At 32.1% G+C, this 20,966-nt stretch overlaps 1 protein-coding gene across 1 annotated transcript; it reads left to right on the top strand.

Moving 5' to 3' along the window:
* The first annotated feature begins 6,044 nt into the window (after nucleotides 1-6,044).
* LOC126660578 (phosphatidylserine decarboxylase proenzyme 2-like) lies at nucleotides 6,045-19,385 on the top strand. The gene is made up of 21 exons (XM_050354140.2): nucleotides 6,045-6,418; nucleotides 6,510-6,589; nucleotides 6,686-6,710; nucleotides 7,243-7,302; nucleotides 7,886-7,954; nucleotides 8,974-9,063; nucleotides 9,151-9,201; nucleotides 9,981-10,064; nucleotides 10,731-10,822; nucleotides 11,429-11,584; nucleotides 11,701-11,785; nucleotides 14,339-14,450; nucleotides 14,803-14,903; nucleotides 15,115-15,162; nucleotides 15,909-16,055; nucleotides 16,179-16,274; nucleotides 16,684-16,758; nucleotides 16,868-16,960; nucleotides 17,743-17,829; nucleotides 17,918-17,968; nucleotides 18,763-19,385. The coding sequence occupies exons 1-21, from the start codon at nucleotides 6,179-6,181 to the stop codon at nucleotides 18,910-18,912; spliced, it is 1,992 nt and encodes a 663-aa protein (XP_050210097.1). The 5' UTR covers nucleotides 6,045-6,178; the 3' UTR covers nucleotides 18,913-19,385.
* The last annotated feature ends 1,581 nt before the right edge of the window (nucleotides 19,386-20,966 follow it).

The following is a 20,966-nucleotide window of genomic DNA, read 5'->3' as shown; positions in this document are numbered from 1 at the left end:
CCAAAGATAATTATAACAAATTTTATTTGATTCCACTAAAAAGTTTCAAAAATTGTTTAGAAAGAACACTCAATTGTAAAGGAGAGACATGTCCGAAACGATTATGCCACAAATCAGTGGATGAAATGATGAGGTTGCAGGATGGAAAATTTATAATTCTAATTGACTTATGCTTATCTTTGTCCACTGCCAATGCCTTCAAATAGTATAGTCCACTGTGTTGTTTACCCAAACCAATCGTCCTCCTCGTAGCCAGATCCTGTAAAATACACCAATAAGGAAAAAATGAGACTGAACAATTCAAACCTCTTGTTAAAAGACTTACAGACATCAAATCCACTTTAAATGTAGGCACATATAATACATCATGTAAAATATATTTAGAATTAAGAGGCAATGATTCTTTGGCCGCAGTCTGATTTTTATCTCAACTTGGCAATAATACAGGTGACAATGAGCAATTTTTATTCTTGTGAAACAATTGTGATGAAACAATATCGCCATTGTGGGAAAATCTCATAAACTCGAATCGAAGAAACTTTTAACTGAACCAAATAAATTATCATTGAAGAATGACATCTGACATAATTAATCCTAAAAATAAACAAACATATCTAACGAATCTGCTAAATATGAAGAGTCCATAATGGACCTCAAGAACAAACGACCGACGAGAGTGAATAAGTCAAATCGAAGAGAAATTACAGCAAACGAAAATAACAAGAAAGATGGTAAAAGAAAAGAACGCCTCTTTAAAAAACCCTTATATAGAGCAAAGGGTGAAAAACAAAAAAAATATAAAAGGATCACCATCAAAAACAATTTATATGATAAAAGGAGGAGGAACGAGTAGTTATCATCACGAAAAAAGAACAAACAATTGACAAGAATAAATGGCGTAAGTCTAATAATAACTGAAAAAGAAAAAATACAGAAAAAAAAATAACGCGAGAGATGATGGCAAAAGAAACTCCTACAAGGAGTAAAAGAACAAAGAAAAGACAACAAAAATCAGTTGTAGAGAAAAAAAAAGAACGTAAAAACAGAAGGAAAAAAAGGAGAAGCCCAGGCAAGAGACTAAAAAACAAGTTACCATAATAATGGAAATAAAGGGAGAAATTCGAAAATTGGGAATAAGAAGGAAGAAGAGATAGGTTTGACTGAATATTGAATAGAAACCCAATAAGGGAAAAAAAATAGGTCCATCTGAATCTTAAATAAAAAGCCCAAGAAGGAAAAGAAGATAGGTTCGTCCGAATCTTAAATAAAAACCCCAAGAGGGAAAAGAAAATAGGTTTGCGCGAACTTTCAACAAAAATCCCAAAAAGGAAAAAAGAGACATATTCGCCCGAATCTTGAACAAAAACCCCAAAAGGGAAAAAAGAGATAGATTCGTCCGAATCTTCAATAAAAACCCAAGAGGAAAAAAAGAGATAGGTTCGCCCGAATCTTGAATAAAAACTCCAAGTGAGAAAAAAGAGATAGGTTCGCTTGAACTTTGAATAAAAACTCCAAGAGAGAAAAGAAAGAAAAAGGTTCGCGCAAACCTTGAATAAAAATCCTAAAAGATTTAGATTAACCTTAACTTTCAAAAGTTTAAATTAACTCTTAAAACAAAAAGGGGGTTAAATTAACTCCTTACAATACGAAATAAATAAAAGGAAATGCGAAAGGCAACCCACCCAAAAACTTAATAAAGAGAAAGGCAAATCGCCCAAAAGGAATAAATTTTAAAAGGAAGACAATCCGCGCAAAAAAATCAAAAATCAAAAAAGTTCAAAATAAACTGAATGACCAAATTTTAAAAACGGACATAAATACCCTTTTAGATCAATGTACTTGTTGAGGAGCTTGAAGGACTCATATTTGTCCAAAGATAATGTCAAGAAAATTAAACTCTCATAATAAAGAAAGAATTGTATAAAAACACAAGAAGGCTCAACTTAAAAAAACAAGGGTTAATTATATATAAAATCACCACCTTTACACGAAATTGCAAAAATAACACGACCTTTAAAACGTGGCAATTCAGGGCACCACCTTTCATTTCTTTTCAAAAACAACACGGACATATTTTAGTGGCATTTTTGCTGACGTGGCATGACACGTGGCACTCCTATTGGGTGTCCAAGTCAGCAAAATTTTATCTAAAAACGTGTCCATGTTGTTTTTGAAAAGAAATGAAAGGTGATGCCCTGAATTGACACGTTTTAAAGGTCGTGTTATTTTTGAAAATTCGTGTAAAGGTGGTGATTTTATATGTAATAAACCCAAAAAATAATTACTCATTAAATTGAGCTCATGACTAACATGCAAGAACTGGAAATTTAACTTTCAGATCCAATACTTGCCTAACGTAATTATAATTCAACAATTATCATCCACGTGACTATAAACACATATAGAAAGTTATTACATAGTGATACATGAGTTTACAACAACACCAAATTACTGTAAATTTTAGATTTTTAAATTCACTAGAAATAACTTCATATCACATGTGCTATCCGAATAATGAAAATTGTGCAGTTTGGATAAAATTAATTTTGAAATATGGTAACTTATCTAAAATATAAAGTTGAGGAGAATCAGATCTCACTAAGTTAGATATATCATCGAATACAACTAATAGTAAAAAACACATATAATACTAAAATATATGTTAAAAAGCCAAAGATTATTTGTATAAATAAGATATATATTGCTTTTGTAATTAGGAGATTTAGGAGCTTGATTGTAGGATTATATCAAATTACAGAGCTAAAATCTCTCTTGTCATTTATATAATGTGCTGTATATAAACACCATTAATATACAATATAAATCATTTATTCAAGCAATACATGTGTACTTCTTTTCATGGTATCAGAGCAGGATTAGATCCTAACTCTTTATTTCTTTTAAATCCTTTCATTATCATTGTTGAATTTTCTCATCATGAAAACGTTTACAAACGTTACAAAATAAAACCAAACGTTTAACAAATGTTAATAAACAAAGCCAAAATATTATTTGTATAAATAAGAAATATATTGCTTTTGTAATTAGGAGATTTAGGAGCTTGATTGTAGGATTAGATCAATTACAGAGCTAAAATCTCTCTTGTCATTTATGTAATGTGCTGTATACAAACACCATTAATATACAATGTAAATTATTTATTCAAGCAATACATGTGTACTTCTTTTCATAGTATCAGAGCAGGACTAGATCCTAACTCTTTATTTCTTTTAAATCCTTTCATTATTATTGTTGAATTTTCTCATCATGAATGAAACAAACAAAAATCAAACTTATGCTGAATCATCAAAAGCAGATTCATCTCACACTCATCATTCAGATCGTCCTAGAATGATTTTAGTATCCAAAACCCTCAACGGTGACAATTACCTTAGTTGGAAAAGGGCCATGACATTAGCTTTGAACTCAAAGAAAAAGATAGGATTCGTTGATGGCTCTTGTGAACCACCATTAGAAAAAAATATCCCGACTCATATGGATCTTGGTTTAGATGCAATGACATGGTCCATTCCAGGATTATCTACACTCTCGATCTAAAAGTCGTCGACATCGTCATCTACTATACTGCTGCTCATGGAGTTTGGGAAGATCTACGTGAGCGATTCTTGCAAAGTAATGCTCCTCGTGTTTTTGAAATTCAGCAAAGCATCACATCTTTCAAACAAGGACGAATTAACTATATACTCTGACTCAAACGAAGGAACATCAGGTCAGCAACAAAAATTGATGCAGTTTTCAATGGGGTTAAATGATATTTACACTGTGATTTGAAGTCAAATTTTGTTGCAGAGCCCTTTACCCACTGTTCATCAATCATATGCGTTAATCACCTAAGCTGAAAAACAAATCATAATTAGTTCTGCAACGAATGAATCAGTAGCAGCCATGGCAGTTAAGAGCCATCCCAAATAAAAAAATCAATCACCATCTCATGGTGGAAACTCCAATAATTCTTTCGGGAACAGTGGGCGATGGAATTCAAACAGCGTAGAACGATGGTCCTCAAGTGATAATTCGAGTGGCAGTCGATGGTCGTCAGGAGGCCGATAGAGAAAATGCGGCCAAGCCAGAGGAGGCCGTTCTGTTGGCGTTGGAAGGGGATGACCTTTTTGTTCATACTTCATTGACGACAGTCACTGGGTTGATACATGTTGGAAATTACATGGGTATCCATCTACTCATCCAAAAGCAAAGTTAGCCCAAGGTAAGTCTGTTAGTAATATCTTTGTGACTCCAGGTAATGAAGAAGAAACAATTACTAGATGTAAAGCCCATTTAGAACAACTTATTTCAATGCTCAACAACCAAGAAATCAAATCTGGTTCAACCTCTGATCCAAAAGCTATTACGGTAGCAAGTACAGGTTTGTCTAAAGTAAATTTACAAAATTGGATCATTGATAGTGGCTCTGGACATTTCGGCGGCTTAACCTGCAAAACAGTTTTTATATTTAATCGAACAGTGGTTGTCCGATTAACTCTCTGATGCTTAATCCAGTATTAAGTTTAAGGAGAATAATCGTATTCAATGTAATTATTGTGTTTAGACCACTGTTTTAAAAATCGGACCGGGCTGGTTAAACCGCGAACCGATCAGTGATCCGGTTTAAAACTGCAAAAACCAGATCTTTTGGTTGAACCGGGTTGGACCGGGTTAAACCGGTAAAAACCCGGATGTGGAACCGTAATGGACCGGATTGAACCGGTAAAAAACCGATGAACCAATTTCTTTTATAATTTATTAAATTGGTTGAACCGGTTAAGCCGGAAACCGGAGACCTCACTGGTTCGGCCACCGGTACCTCGGATAGAAAAAAAAAATTTATTTAGCATATAAATTCAAAATAAAAAAATAATTCTTATTTGACTAGTAAGCTTATTTAAGAATGAATTTTTTAAATAGAATTGTCTTTCTTGAATAGATATATAACTTCGAACAAGAATATATATCTTAACTGGATTTCCATTAATTATTGTTTCATAAAATTATTTATATAATATTTTTATATTATCCTCTTGTAATATGTCTATACTAGCTCTTAATATTCTATTATGGAAAATTAATGATCGGTAGATTTTAAATATTTTTATGTGCAAATTAATCTATAATTATTCAACAATAAATTTTTAATTAAATAAATGGTGAACTACAATTTACAATTTTAAGTTAATTGGAAGTTGGACCCCCTAGCTTATGGTCTCCACTCACTCTCCATAGAAACTAGAAAACGACAATTAGAGGAAATGAGAACTTTTGGCTGCGAACAGAAAGTGGAACAAAATGGACTACTGCCACATGTTTTAACAAATTGAATCGCTGTCCCACCCAACCTCGCTAACCACCACAACGTAAAATAATGGTCAGAATCGGATTCGGCTGCTGTTCTTGGAAAAAATAACAAAGTAATTGTCACTTTGTTCAAACAAAAATTGATTTAATTGTCCAACTGCAACATTTCATTTCTTCCATGTTATAAATATTAGTAAAAGATTCACATTACATTTTATATTGTGCTAAAGTAATTAAAAAGAATCAATAAATTATAATTCAAATGGTCTAAACGTTAAACTGTATCGCGTTTGTTCATATATATTTTTTTTATTAATAAAAAATTCTCAAATAAAAAGAAGTAATTAGAAAAATAAGTGGAATCAGTAACTCCTTTTTTTTTTTGATAATGGGAAGGCGGATAATGGAAAGGCGGGAGCGCTTGTGGGAGGATTTGAACCCACGACCTTGACATTTGCTGCTCAACGTTTATACCATTTGAGCTACAGCTCGTTGGTAGTGGAATCAGTAACGCCTAAAATTGGTTTAATTGATTTAAAATTAATAATTTTAACATATTTTATAATTTTAATACAAATTTTGATAGTTATAGTAATTGTTTAATTAATTTTAAATTTAATGTAAAAACGAAAAATTAAATTTTAAGTACACATGATGTACAGTAAAATAGTGGATATTGTGGTGGGAACCACACCGGTAGCAGGTTATTTCGTGTCGTCTTTTCCATTTGTCAAAGAGTCAAAACACTGAAATAGATATTCTTCTTCCCGATTTCGATTCCGATACCAATTCATTCACTCAATTCTCTCATTTTCACTCAGAGAAAAGCCTCTGATCGTTAAGTTTACTCAGAAAAAACAATAGAACAATGGGACATAAAAGCTCCAAAGAAATTCCAGATTCTTCCTCCGATGAAGAGGATAATTCACAATCGAACTCGCGCCGCTCTCGGTTGAAGAAAAAACTTAGCCTCCACGGTAATAAACGTCGTCATCTCCGTCGTATCTTCACTCGTTCCGGTAAAAACGGCTCCGGCTCTGGCTCTTCTGGTTCTAAACTTGTTTCTGCTGAGAATTTTGCCGGAATCGCTCTCCTTACTCTCATTAGTGTAATTTTTTTTCATTTTTATTTACGTTTATTTGTTTTTACTTATGATTAGTTGTTTATTTTGAAATTAATTAATATCGGCGTTTTTTTAGGCGGAGATGAAATTCAAAGACAAGTGGCTAGCATGTGTGTCTATTGGAGAGCAGACTTTCCGTACTGATGTTTCTGATCAGTTAATATTTATTATTATTATTTTATTTTGTATGTATTGAAATGATTGCTCGTTATTAAGCTACTGAAATGTGAATTTGATCGTTCTTTTTTGCAGAACCGAAAAGCCAATTTGGAATTCAGTGAGTACTTTCACTGATTACTTTCATTTTGCTGTTGTCAGTAGAACAATTGAATTCGTTTTATGATTTGATATTGTAATTGATTTAATTTACTTTCAATGTATGTTAAACTAGCTAGAGATGAGCATGGTATACTGTCAAACAGTTACTAGGTTATCTAGATTTTAGGCTAAATCCATTTTAACTTTTAAGGTCTCTAGCCTGTCACTTTTGATTATCTTATCTGGTCCTTAAATAAAATTTTGTTCTTTTCTGCTCCTTCAACTTAGCGAAAATGTATGTTCAAGTTTCTGAATAACGAAAATGACGCCATTTTGTTATATTCGAAAATGCAAATTTTTATTCAAAACTTTCGTTATTTAGGAACTTGATCGTGCATTTTCGCTAAGTTGAAGGTCCATAAAAAAACAAAATTTTATTTAAGGATTAGATAATCAAAAGTGGTACAGTTTAAGGATCTTAAAATGGGTTAATCCTAGATTCTACTGAATGCTTCTCATATATGAATATTGATATCGTCTATTTTGTGCAGGAAAAGAAACTTCTTTTAGAGAGAAATGGACCTCATGTTGCTAGGATATCTGTATTTGAGGTAAGCAAGTAGGTACCTTGTCTTACAAACTTAACATGATAAAAATTAGCTTCCATTGGCCGAATGCTAAGTTTATAGTAAGCTTAAGTTTATAAAGAGGTCTGAATTTATTCTCCTTTAGTTTTATGCAGTGCTGTTTGGAATAAGTACAATCATGTGTCTTTTTATGATTATGAACTTTGATTTAGAAATCATCTGTATCTCTTTATTTTCAATCTCTGGAAATTATTGGAATCTTCTGCTGTGATGTGGTTCACATCATATATATTATAGATATAATAGCTTATAGAAAATGTTGAAACAGCATGTGATCTTAATGTTTTCTGTATCCATCTTTGACGGCTATCAAAGAAATAACAAGTTGTCGTTCTGCCAAATTTAAGCATTTTATCCTTCACTGTGGGTGTTCTAAGGGATCTTTTTTCTCTATCAACACGTAGCTCATTTTGTCTTGATTACTCTGGATTATCAATGTTATTTTGCACTCTTCTTGTTGGTTTCGCATTATTTATTTTACAAAAGTATGTTTATTTTCTTATTTCTTGCTTACACTTTACTTTAACATAATTTATTTATGGTGCAGACCAATAGAATATCAAAGAACAATCTTGTGGGCTACCGTGAGATTGATCTACTTGAATATTTAACCCAGGTGAGTTACTCGACTATAATACAACTTCTCAATAATCACAAACGATCCTTCCAAGTTTTGAGCTATTGGTTTATAGAACTGAAACTACATTTGGGGAGCTAATGCTGGAAAAACAGTTTGATGCTGATTTTGAAATTAAGAGAAGTAGATAATTTTAGTGAAATATATGGGGATAGCATTGCAAAAAAATTTATTTGGAAATTAGTGTACTAAATATTGATAAGCCATTAGCACTTGAACACACAGAATTGGCTCTTTTAACAATTTTATTAGAATTACAGCTCTCACGACTATTTTCTGATGTTGGAAAATCATCGAAACTCTTACATTTTGCACATAAAAGTGGGATATTATTTCTTTCAAAGCATTTTAAAAGATTTTGCAGAATTGATATCTAGTAGGTCTGCGACAATGCAACATATTTTATCAAGCATGATGTGTGTTGTCGCTATAGTTATAGATGCTAATTTCTCGTTCCTAAAGACTAACAGATTATATTATATCTGGATGGGACTAGAAAAAGTTAGCGTTTGTAATTTTAATACCTTTTACAATCTTAATTCTTAGTCATGCTGTATGGTTTGTCTTGAGTCTTGACTTATAGCTTGAATATGTATTTAACATGAAAAAATACTGAATCAGATTACATTAAATGCTGTAATGTGAAAGTGTTAACTCTCATTCAGTTTAGGCAAGAAATTCTCCATGTTCAAATAGAAGTATGTGGATATCCTATCTTTCTTGATACTATGACTCGACATGGACATACCGGATTTATAAATTATTGGCTTATAATATAGTGCATGTTGTAGTACTCAAAGGGCTTTTATTTTTCAATTAATCATCCTCTTGCCACATGATCATTCATGTTGCATGTGGACGTTTACTATACACCCAAATTGGAAAAACTGGGGTATGCTTGGTAACGATGGAATGTGTTCCAGATCTGACAATAAAATTTGCAACGTGTTCTCTTTACATTCCTATATTTACCCTTGCCTTTTCTTCGTTGATTGCAGGATTCCGAATCTGACACTGAGGTCTTTGATCTTTTTGATCCTTCTTCATCTGATATAGTCGGCAAAATTTCTCTTTCGTGCTCAGTTGAGGTGTGAAATATGTCAACTCTCATTCAGTTTAGTGGTTGACCTGACCTGTTTAATATTTTCTTGAACGTATTTTGGAAACATTGACAGGATCCAATGGAAACGGAGAAAAGATTTGCAAGAAGGATATTGGCAATTGTGGTATGCTTGAATTTTAAATTATGCATCTATCAATATTAAAATTATGCTGCATGCTAAGTTGCCAAGCTGTCAAGACTCATGACACGGACTATTTATTAGAAACATAGGTTGATGCTTCTCCTGAAATCTAATATGGGTATTGATAATATTTTTTTTGGAGATTTCCTACTTAAAGGTTTTCTTTTAGATTTCCAGAAACTTAGACCCAGGAATAATCCATTTTTTTGCTTCTTTGGCTAGCACAAACCCACTGAATTTGCAGTATGCAACTGATATGTGCTTTTAAAATCTTTTGTTGAACCAGCTGCTTAAGTACTTAATTTAGTGTAAAGATACACTTTAACTTGTTACTTGTCAAATTAAGCTCGTGTCATTCATGAAGATGTATTCAGTTTCTTAAATTCAATAATTCTTTCTGCTCTATGCACCATTTTACCATCCAAACAAAGAACAAAGTGAATTGTAGTATTTTATGTATGTAGAGATGTAATAATTGTGAAAATTGAGCATTCACTCCATCTTCCCTAACCCCTTTGTTGGATGAAGTGATATTTATCTACAAGGAGAACAGTACTTCCAAACAAAAAAGCTTTAATAATGATAAAAAATGATTACCTATTTGATTTAAATGTTTTTCTCTCCGTTCTTTCTTACTTTGTTTTTATTTGGGTCAAAAAACCATTATGATATATTGCATGTTTGCATGGAATAGAAGGAAATTATGATGCAATATGACTTCCACTTTTCTTCTCTTTCCTGATCCCATGTACCATGTATAGGATTACAACGAAGATGGACATCTTTCATACTCTGAGTTCTGCGACTTAATAAAGGCTTTTGGCAATCAATTAGCAATTAACAAGGTTTGATCACTGGTACTTTAGTTATGTTAATGTATAATATTAAAATTCCCTTAGATTTGTCATATGCTGTTTAAAATTGGCAATTTAGGACTCGTGCTACCATAAACAAAAACTGTATGATTTTGAATGACTAAAGGGTTTTATTGTGGCCATTAACGGATTAAAGTGCAGAATACTTCCAAAATTTCAGAACTGGGGCGTCTAATTAAAATATTTAGCACTAAAATGTAATAAAGCGTTTTGATAGTTTTATCTAATGAACCTCAGTACTTCAATTACAAACTATGAAACAGCTTCAATAAAGGTTGAATACTATGTCAAAGTTTGAGATAAATCTGTGTTTTCTCTTTTTGCACGGAGCTGTATTATTATTTTTCTGGCTGAAATATAGGCATGCTAATAGTTGGAGTTTGTTCGAAGATCTAGCTTGGGTAGGGAATTTGAATTGCAACATGCAAAATTGTAGTATGTGGTTTTCAGATACCTAGATCTATACAATTTCTCTATGTTTAGTTCTAATTTTGTATATATTTTAATATAACAGAATTTCTTGGCAATTTAACTTAGAAAGTTATCCTACTACAAATGTAGCATGTGTGATGTATTGGAATCTTATTTGTTAAATTGAATTGTCTCGGCATTATGTTTACTTTCTTTGTCGATTAGAAAGAGGAGCTTTTTAAAGCTGCCGACAAGAACGGGGATGGTGTTGTGAGCATGGATGAGTTGGCTGACCTTCTTGCTATTCAACAAGAGAAGTAATTTTTTTTATTAATCTAGAAGCAGTAAGCTTGATTATGAATGTTATAAACTAATGTGCTATAGTTTTCAAAATGACCGCATTTCATATGCATGTTATTATGCATGCATCTTTCATCAAAAGTATTCAAATTTAACTTCTTATAATTATATAGTGATTTGCTTGTGCACTTGTTTCATTTTTACTTTGTACTTTGTGGTTCATTTGGTACTGACAGTGTCTTGAATTGAAGCTATGGAACACTGTCCTTGTTTTCCACTACTTGAGCATAAATCTTTGAGCCCTTTTTTGGATGAAAACTGTGGTTGATATGTTTAAAGTATCCATTCCATAATGCTCTATAAGAATTTGGGCCTGCCTTTAAGCATTTAATATGTCTCTCAATCTGGATCCTAATAGAATAGATGCTATGCCTGTACATAATTTTTGTGAAGCCTTTTGTTATTCACTAGAGGCCCTTCTTTTCTCTGTTGTTTGTACTTAGCTTTCTCTTTTGCGTACTCGCTGTCATGGAAATTTATTACCTTAAGCCCTTAATTAGTAAATTATCATATTCCACGGCTTATATTTAACTCTTCATTGTTTTTGTGTTCCTGTGCTGCAGGGAGCCCCTCATGAATTGTTGCCCTGTTTGTGGTGAGATTCTTGAAGTCTCTGATAGACTAAACACTGTGGTCCATTTGAGTCTCTGTTTTGATGAAGGGACTGGAAACCAAGTTATGACTGGAGGGTTTCTAACTGACAAACAGGCATCATATGGGTGTGGAATTTGTTAATTTTTAGCCCTGGAATTGTACATCTTCATTTTTTTAATTTCTCTGGTGTTGTAATGGCATAGCATAACTGAAACGCTCTTTTTGAATGATATTTATATAGGTGGATGTTCAAACTGAGTGAATGGGCTCATTATTCATCTTATGACGTAGGTTTAAAAATCGGGTCCAGTGCTTCACACATCCTGGTAAGTTTTCTTTTTCTTTTTGCATTTTCTTTTGGATCTCTCTTTGTTAAGTCTAATTCTCCAGTTGCTATGGTTTTCTATGATTTTTCGGTTTGTTGCTGTGAGGTTTCAATTTCATAATATGTGATAGCAGCTGTTTAGGCATCGGGTATAGTCATAAGGTTTTCAGTTATTTAATGATTAATTAAGCTGTTGGCAGCCCTAAGTTTCTTAGTGTATATTTTTTAAAAGTTCTTTGAGTAATTCAACCAGTGACGACTTCTCTGCCATGCTCTTCATACATTATCAGATAAACATATAAATTTATAATGCAATGACGTAACTGTCTTGTATCTCCTATCCAGTTTGATGAAAAATGATCGGAATTTTTCTCAAAATATTAAATCTTTTGGAGAAATAAAAATACTTGGAACTGATGGAGTTTCTTCCTTCTCATTGCTTTTGTAATGAGAGGAGAGCTATTTCCTTTTGATGTAAAGGTTGGTGCTTTCTTCATTTTGACTTGCTTCTTATCAGGGAATCAACCAAGTCTTGTTATCTATAGGTGTTGATTAATGGGGTTAGGGGTGAACAAAAACCGAACTAAACCATTAATCCGATCCAAACCAACTCGAAATTAATTTTGGTTTGGTTAAAATGGTTAAAATGGATTGGTTTGGTTTCAAATTATAAAAAAGTATGGTTTTTGGTTTTGGTTTGGTTTCAACTAGTGGTTAACCGAACCGACCGAAAAACCGAAGTTTACAATAATATTATTTTTATTAATATTTATATATGTATAAATAAATATAAAATTTATTTATTGAAATATTTATATATAAATATAATATGTGTGTATAGATACATATATGAAAATAAAATATATAAACTAATACACACATATAAGTAAAAATTATTACGTATAATTTTAATTTTTACGTATAATTATATATAATATTTATCTAAATCTATATTAACCAAACCGAACCAAACCGAACCGAAACCGATGCTAAAGTTTGGTTAACCGAACCGAAATTTTACGTAAATATTTGGCGTGGTTTGGTTTTTAAATTTTCCCTTAAAATATGGTTTGGTTTTGGAGTTTACTAAACCAAACCGAACCGAACCTTGCTCACCCCTAAATGGGGTTCAGTTTGACTTGCTCGTCATTAGGGATGAAGAATCCGTTTGAGACAAATCAGTACAAGGTACTGAAAATTCTCAGTTTGGATACCCTATAGTGGGCTCTTGTAGGTATTCACTAAGCTAGATCAGTAAAAGAGCACGTCTTTCGCAAAAGGTCTCGGAGATGTTAGAAAATGCTACAGAATCTGATACAGAGTAGGTTTGCATCTATCTCTTATGGTGGACTACTGTTGGTAACTTTTGAGGCTTTAGGCAAGTTGGTGGTAAATAGGATAGGGACATGAGATTCTTGAATTTTTGCAGCTTTCTTGCAGTAAGATGGAATTCGCCTACAGAAAAGCGGGTGGAAATAATGGTGGCAATTGAATTTTGAATTTCTGTGAAGCTAAGAAGACAAAAGGAGATAATGGAACATGCATGTAAAAAATAAATGATCCTCGAAATACGCAACACATGATCCGGATGATGCTTTGTATTGATTGCTGGAAATATTGGTATGGTGCTTGTAGGATTTAGAAGAGGACTAAGAAATGGGACTGAAGGGAGAGATCATGTAGCACTTGAAGTTAGGAATTGAGATTTTAAAATAGTATAATTCCTAATTAATAAAAATGTCGAGTAAAATTTCAACGAATAGAGAATTACCTTCATCAAGGCGCGCCTCAGGCGCGCTAAAGCGCTCAGGCGAGCCTCTGAGGCGCGCTTAGCGCATCTGAGAAACCCTAATAATTTTGGGCTTGGGTTTTGGGCCTTTAAAAACAAAACATTAACAAAAGAGTTAGTTGGGTATTGGGCTTTTAAAAATATTAAAAGAATGCATAGAAAATTTAAACGACTGCTCCTTTTCTCCAATTCTCTGTTTTCTACCTTTCAAACTTCCACAAAGGATCAACTCTTCTCTTCTCTGATCATCCAAGCAAGCCTTTAATATAAAACATACTAATAGATGATTTTAGGTTGCAACTAGCGGTAGGCTAGTAGCTTTATTGGACTTATGATTTTATCAAAAGCATATATTTAATTTTGGGGACAATTATTGTGTGTTATTGGTATTTTAATATTTTTTTACATATATGCGCCGAGCTTCACTCGGGCGTGCGCTTTTTTTGCGCCTTGCGCTTAAAGCGACATGGGACCCTTTGCGCTTCAAGTGCGCTTTGCGCTTTAACAACTATGCTTTTTATTCGAAAATCCTTGATTGTATTTAAAATGCCAAAATTATTTTTGTTACATTACACCATTAAGAAATTATGCTTTTGTGTGGAGAAGAAGTCATTTTGCTACATAACTAGAAGACTGTCAGCGAATTGTGTTCCTTAAAATTTAAGTTTTAGAAGAATTTGAAGTGTTCAGCTTTTACTTACATGATGAGGTGGTATCAAGTGATGATGTTATGTAAATCTCTGACATTATAGATTATTTCTGCAGGTATTTGATCGGAGGACAAAGAGACTAGTGGAGGAGTTGATTGATGGAAAGATTGTGATGTCTATGAGAACAATTTACCAATCAAAGATAGGACTCCGGCTGATCGACAAAGGTACAGTTTTTTTTTTTAAGATATGCCTTGCAAGATTTCTATGGCAACATTCATTCAGGAACATTGTTTCCCACTCTACTACTGCTAAAAGAAAAAACACAACAAACCAAAAAATGTTTCCAACTTCCAAATCTTCTATATCACCAGTATATAACTCCTATCCTTCCAAGAATTAAATTAGTTATATTTTCATTGCAATCATCCTCTTTGTCATGACTATCTTTCATAATCTGACTTCAAAAGTACGGTCCTACACACTTGAACATTGATTTAAGAATGGTTGCAACTAATACCGATATAATCTGATACTAGTTTTCCTGTATTACTATTTGGTGGTCTGATTTGGATGCAGGGGCTAAGGAAATTTTGCGAAGCATTTCGGAGAAGCAGGGAAGGAAAATGAACTCCACTGAATCAGCAAAAGAAATTCCAAAATTTCTAGAATTTTTCAAGGTAGTCTGCAAGTATAATAATAACATTTTTTTTTACTTGTCATGGCTCTCTAATCTAAAAAATGAAATGAATTGTCAAGAACAGCCACTTGGCTTGTTTCATTCTTCCTGGCTGATTTAATGCTATCTTAATTTTTTTCAAAGTACATATTTGTTTCATGTGATTAACATACACCCTTTCTAAATTTTATTGAGTTTAATTATGATGGTAGGATCAAATCAAATTGGCCGAAATGAAGCACCCTTTGGAATATTTTAAGGTAAAAGATTTAATTCTTGAGGCATGCAATCAATTTTTTTCCCTTTGCCTTGTGATCAAGCTTGATATTTAGTGTTTCTTTCTTTCTTCTGTTTTTGTAAGTATCAATAGAGAATTTATGGAGTCCTTTGTTTGCGTGCTACCTTTTTGGGGTGATAATGATGCAAATCCTTGTCATTTAACTTGTCATCCGGTGCAAGGCCTTCTTTTAACTAATTACATAACATGATTACTTCATTTGGACTTCAGTCAGCTTCCCTTAATCACTTCTTGGAAAAAAAGGAAACTTTATTATAAATTACTTTGTAGCATTATGCTGTTGATGTAAATAATGGGTACCTTAATCTGAAATTATGTTCAATTGATTCCTAAGATGAGTTACTATGTATTCTAAAGCTCTGAGCTAACCTTGGATATCTTTTCAGGCTGCTAGAGTAAATGTAGGATTCTTGCTGACCTAGGGCGTGTGCAAGCATATTAGTACAACACTACAACTTATATCCCTTAGGGTTGATACACATTGGGATCCACATAAACTTAATATTAAATATATCACTTTCTACAGGATTATCCATGGTTTAATATGGTTGCTCGATTATTATGGAAAGTCATAATCAAAGTATATACATATTGTTGTACTACTGTGCATTAATGTTTCTTGATATGATAATTTTGAATGATACTTTCTAGAGAAAATAAATTCTAATAAATGCTCATATGTAATGATTCTTAAACTTCTATATGCAGACTTTCAATGAATTTTTCATTAGGGAATTAAAGCCGGGCGCGAGACCAGTTGCTTTCTTGGAACATGATGATGTTGCAGTTTGCGCAGCTGATTGCCGTCTGATGGCATTCAAAAACATAGAAGATAGTTTAAGATTTTGGATCAAGGTACTTCTACTACATGCTACAAAATAAAACGGTTCTGTCTTTCCATCTCTTTATGCAGGTCACAAATTATGGCTTATTTCCAAATTAGTGCTAATTTCTGCTATAAATTCTTATAATCTCCAGGGACGAAAATTTTCAATTCAAGGGCTTTTGGGAAAGGAATTATGTTCTAGCAATTTTATTGATGGAGCTTTAGTCATATTTCGATTAGCACCACAGGTATATATAGCAAAAATGACTTTTACTACTCTGTAATTCGGGTTTGAACTTCCATTCTGGAAAAAAAGGAAGATATGCACGAGCTTCCTGGGTCCAGTTAATATCTTCCCTTAAGTGCCAAGGAAGGTCTGGAGTTGAATCTTCAAATATGGTCATTGGATTAAGAATTGTATACTATCGATATTCCAAATGACAAAAGAAGAGGGAGGTTCAGGAGATATCTGGAGTTTAGTCTTTACTGTGGTTAGGATGTTGAGAAACTGATAGGGGCATTAAGTGTGGTAGCTTTATGCTAGAAGTAATGACAACTATTACATCTAGTTCTTTTGTTTGACCTTGATTTCTCAGAAGATGCTCAAACTTAAATAATCTTTGTGCTTTTGGCCTTAATCTCTTTGCATTATTGCAGGATTATCACCGTTTCCATTCTCCAGTTTCTGGAACCATTGAGCAGTTCGTGGATGTGCCTGGGAAATTATACACAGTATGTCTGTTAAATCATTCTATGGAGCATGTTTTGCTACTTGTTTGTGATCAGGTCTCTGATGTTGATCAGATTGTAATTCTTATGTCTATCTATTTTGCTTTCTCAGGTTAATCCTATCGCAGTAAATAGCGAGTATTGTAACGTCTTCACCGAGAATAAGCGAGTCATCTCAATTATTTCTACAGCAGAATTCGGGAAGGTTTATTGTCACAATCATCTGACTTGCAATCTTCCTTGCTCTTCTGTATTGTAGATAAAAACCAGTAATTTGTAAAAGCAGCAATCTAAGGCATGCTTGATCTTAGAATGCACTGGCACATTTCTTTTTCAGGTTTAGCATCTGCTGCCCCTTTTCTGTTAGCTGTGTTTTCATGTGCAACTCAACTCAACGACTATGCCTTAGTCCCAATCTAAGTTGGAGTTTGTCTATTAGTATTTCCCTCATTTGTTCTATTTGGTTCACCGATTCAACTGCCAGCTCAGCCTGTTGAACAAATTATACATAAAAAAATAAATCTTAGACATGGTTCATGGTCTAACCAGTTCAAACGCCAGTTCAGTCTGGATTGAAACCGGATTGCCAGTTTTCGGTGCTAATTGGACCGGACAACTGACTGGTTGTCGGTTAAACCGGCCGGTCCGGTTTTTTAATCACTGGTTTTCTGTTTTTTAACATTTCCATTTCTGTGCAATATAGGGATTAAGGTTACAGTCAAAAGTGTTTGTGCATAAGTTGTGGAAATAGTCAAATAAAGCTCTTGTAAGCATATGAAATCATCAACATCATGCCTGCCATTCTAAAAGTGGAACTGTATTTATTGCCAAGACCGTCTTTTTTGCACATTGAAGCTTTAACCTCCTAAGTTTTTCTAACTTCAACATTTAGCTCCATTAACCTTCAGATGTTCCTAAACTTTTGAAAGAAATCAGTGCTCCAGTTCTTCACTTTACTGATAGAGTTTCTTTGTTTTTCTTTTTAAGGTGGCATTTGTAGCGATTGGTGCAACTATGGTTGGCAGCATTACCTTTACGAGAAAGGAGGGTGACTACATTAAGAAAGGAGACGAGGTCACAAATTAATGTCTTGCCAGATAATGTTTTTGACTATGAACACATTACTGGCTTTTTGATCTAATTTACATTTTTTATATTACAGCTTGGATATTTCTCATTTGGTGGAAGCACTGTGATTTGCGTCTTTGAAAAGGTCAGTGCTCGATAGATCCTTCTACTGCTGTTTATTTAAAATTTTCATTCTTTGTCAATTCTTTTGATCTCTAGAGCACCTTCCCATCTTCGCATACAGTACTAATGTGTTTCCATTTTCTTCATATAAGTAGATGCCTATGTTGCACGAAAACGGAAACAGAGGAATTTTTTTATCAGAATAAAAGAAACAAAAATGTGAAAAAACATGTAAATTATAAAAATATATGAATATATTTATAAATATTAAAAAAATTAGAAGTTTTTATATATTAAAGTTTATTTATAAGATAATGCAAATAAATTACTACACATTTATAAAAGTTAGTGAAATAAATTATTTAAATATAATCAAAATTTAATTTCATAACAAATAATAAATAAATTTTTTTTTTTGTGAAGAATAGTTTTTGGCTGTAGATAGTGGGTAGCTTGAATTACGAGGTTTGTGGATAACGAGCTAGGTAACTTTTTTATATAGATAATCTATTAGTTTTCTCTTTTTGATATGGGTTTTCTATTAAGAAATGGTATCTAATTAACTACATTGGAAATGGTTGGAAATTTTCGTATGAGTTGTAAGAGTTTCAGAAATGGAAACGTTTCTGAAATGAGGAAACGCAGCTTCGTCAAGATTTCCATGCGTCATAGGTTGATGGAATTGTTTGATTTGTGATTCCTTCATATGTTGCATCTGGTTTTTACAACTATGCATCATCCGATAGTTGAGCGTTTCTGAAATTATTTCCTGAGTTTTTGTGTTTGTACTTATCGGATCTTAACTAAGTTGTGCAGGGCGCTATTCAGATCGACGACGACCTCCTCACCAATAGTGCAAGATCACTTGAGACTTTAGTCACTGTGGGGATGAAGTTGGGTGCTACTCCAAAGAATCAATCTGAAATCAATTTTCCAAACTTGGAACAATGCGAGATCAGAGATTGAGAGCTTAATCATTTCACATGTTTGTGGAATTCTGTTTAAACATTATTACAAGCGGTTTCTGTTTATCTTATAGGCCTTGTTTGGTTCATGGAATAGGTGCGGAATGGAATAGCTAATCCGTCTATAATGAATATTCTTTGCTTTGGTTCATGGAATACTTATTCCATAATTTTGTGGAATAAATATTCCTTCCAAAAAGTAAAGAATAGTTATTCCATTTTTTATAGAATAATTATTCCATTTCATATTATTTCATTCCACGAACCAAACATGGTCATACTGTTTAGAAGAAGTAACTCCATTGGTTACTATTTTCAGAAATGGGATCATTGTGTTGGACTTCTGTAACTTGTTTAGTTTATTGATTGTGGTAGGAAATGCAACGATCTGCATAGTCTTTCGTGCGATAAATCTGTGACTATTTGTTGAGCTTTTGGATGTACATATTATTTTAATTGATTTGTTTTCGCATTTCATTTTGCCAAATATTTGATGATTGTATGAATTCTTTTTCTCTATTATTACTAGTTGATGTGAATCATAATTTCTAATTCAAATTGTGGACTCGTCTTGTTCTGAGAAAGATCGTCTAACCAGCGCAATATATAATAGAACAAATTGTTATAACATTTCTCATATTTTTCATAATTTATACTTATATTTTTCTTGTTTCATTAATGATATGATTCGTTAATTTCAATTATACTAACACCCAATATATAACAGAACAAATTGTTATAACATTTCTCATATTTTTTATAATTTATACTTATATTTTTCTTATTTCATCAATGATATGATTCCTTAATTTCAATTATATAACTCTTTAATAATCGGTTCTCAACCATTCATTTTATAAAAAAGGCCTAATTACTTAAAAAAAAGAGCTCTGTTCATAAATGCTTGAATTAGGTTTGGTCTTTTTAAAAATACTCTTCTACTAAAACATTAGCACATATACTCCTTTTTAAAAAATTTGTCTTCATCCGTACCTCTTTTTTTCAACCTGTTGCTATTTTAATTTTCTCTTCTTTATTAATCATTACCCACTGAATTTGTTTTGTCCAATTCACTTCACTTTTATCAAACCAATATATGTAGTTTTCTATTAAGTGCTAACTGTTTTATTAATATAAATATTTAATATTTTTAATTATTCTTTTGGTCAAATCAATAACCAGCCCTTTCTCTTATTCTTTATTTCTCTTATTTTTTAAACATCAACTACTCAAAATTAATTTTTTAAAATTAAAAGTTAAATTTTCAAATATGAAATATAACAATTTCAAAATATAAAACAGGTTAATTTTTATAAAAATATTTTTAAATTTAATTGTTTTTGGTATTATTGTTAATAGAGTGAAAATATTTAATTTTTAAGTTCTATATAATAAATTTAGTGATATGATAAGACATTTAGAATTGAACATTTGTCTTTCATATTAATACACTTATCACTTTTTTTTAATTTTCTCTTTATTAATATTTTATTATCTTATAAAGTCATCATATATTGACACCTCTTATCTAATAATATACTTGTCAATAACATAGTAATTTTTTATCTTTTTTATTTATTTTTAAACATCATTTATTTTATTAATATCCTTAATCAAATAAAAAATATATAATATTTTTAAAATATGTACTATTTATTTTTATTCTATATGTGTGCAACGGGAGCATAAAAATTGAATTATATTATCTTTTATCTTTTTTTTTAAATAACTATCGTTGACATCATTTTTTATCTTTTAATTTGTTGCTCTTTCGTTTCTTTTTGATAGTTTTTCAGTTGCTCGTGTCGTTTTATTTTCCATAAATTATTATAATTATATTTTTTTCAATAATTCATATAACAAAATGACTTAATCATGAGTATCATTTTAAATATAGGGAACAAAATATTTTATATCTTTGTATACTTCTCTTTCTTTGTTTCTTCTAACGCTAATAGCTAGGTTATACTATTTTAAGTGTTTAACTAATGATGTTAATTATTAGAAAGTTGCAGTTAAGAATGTCAAGAATACATCGAATTTACCTTGCATATT

Source organism: Mercurialis annua, linkage group LG8, assembly GCF_937616625.2.
Source record: "Mercurialis annua linkage group LG8, ddMerAnnu1.2, whole genome shotgun sequence".
Taxonomy (NCBI): Eukaryota; Viridiplantae; Streptophyta; class Magnoliopsida; order Malpighiales; family Euphorbiaceae; genus Mercurialis; species Mercurialis annua.
Note: the sequence above shows the minus strand (reverse complement) of the source record. Positions and strands in the feature narration are given on the sequence as shown.

Bases quoted from the DNA above. Each gene is read 5' to 3' on its own strand.
- LOC126660578 (XM_050354140.2), top strand. From the start codon at position 6,179: ATGGGACATAAAAGCTCCAAAGAAATTCCAGATTCTTCCTCCGATGAA. The intron at 17,830-17,917 runs GTCACAAATTAA...TTTATATTACAG, and splicing joins ACATTAAGAAAGGAGACGAG to CTTGGATATTTCTCATTTGG. The intron at 17,969-18,762 runs GTCAGTGCTCGA...TAAGTTGTGCAG, and splicing joins TGATTTGCGTCTTTGAAAAG to GGCGCTATTCAGATCGACGA.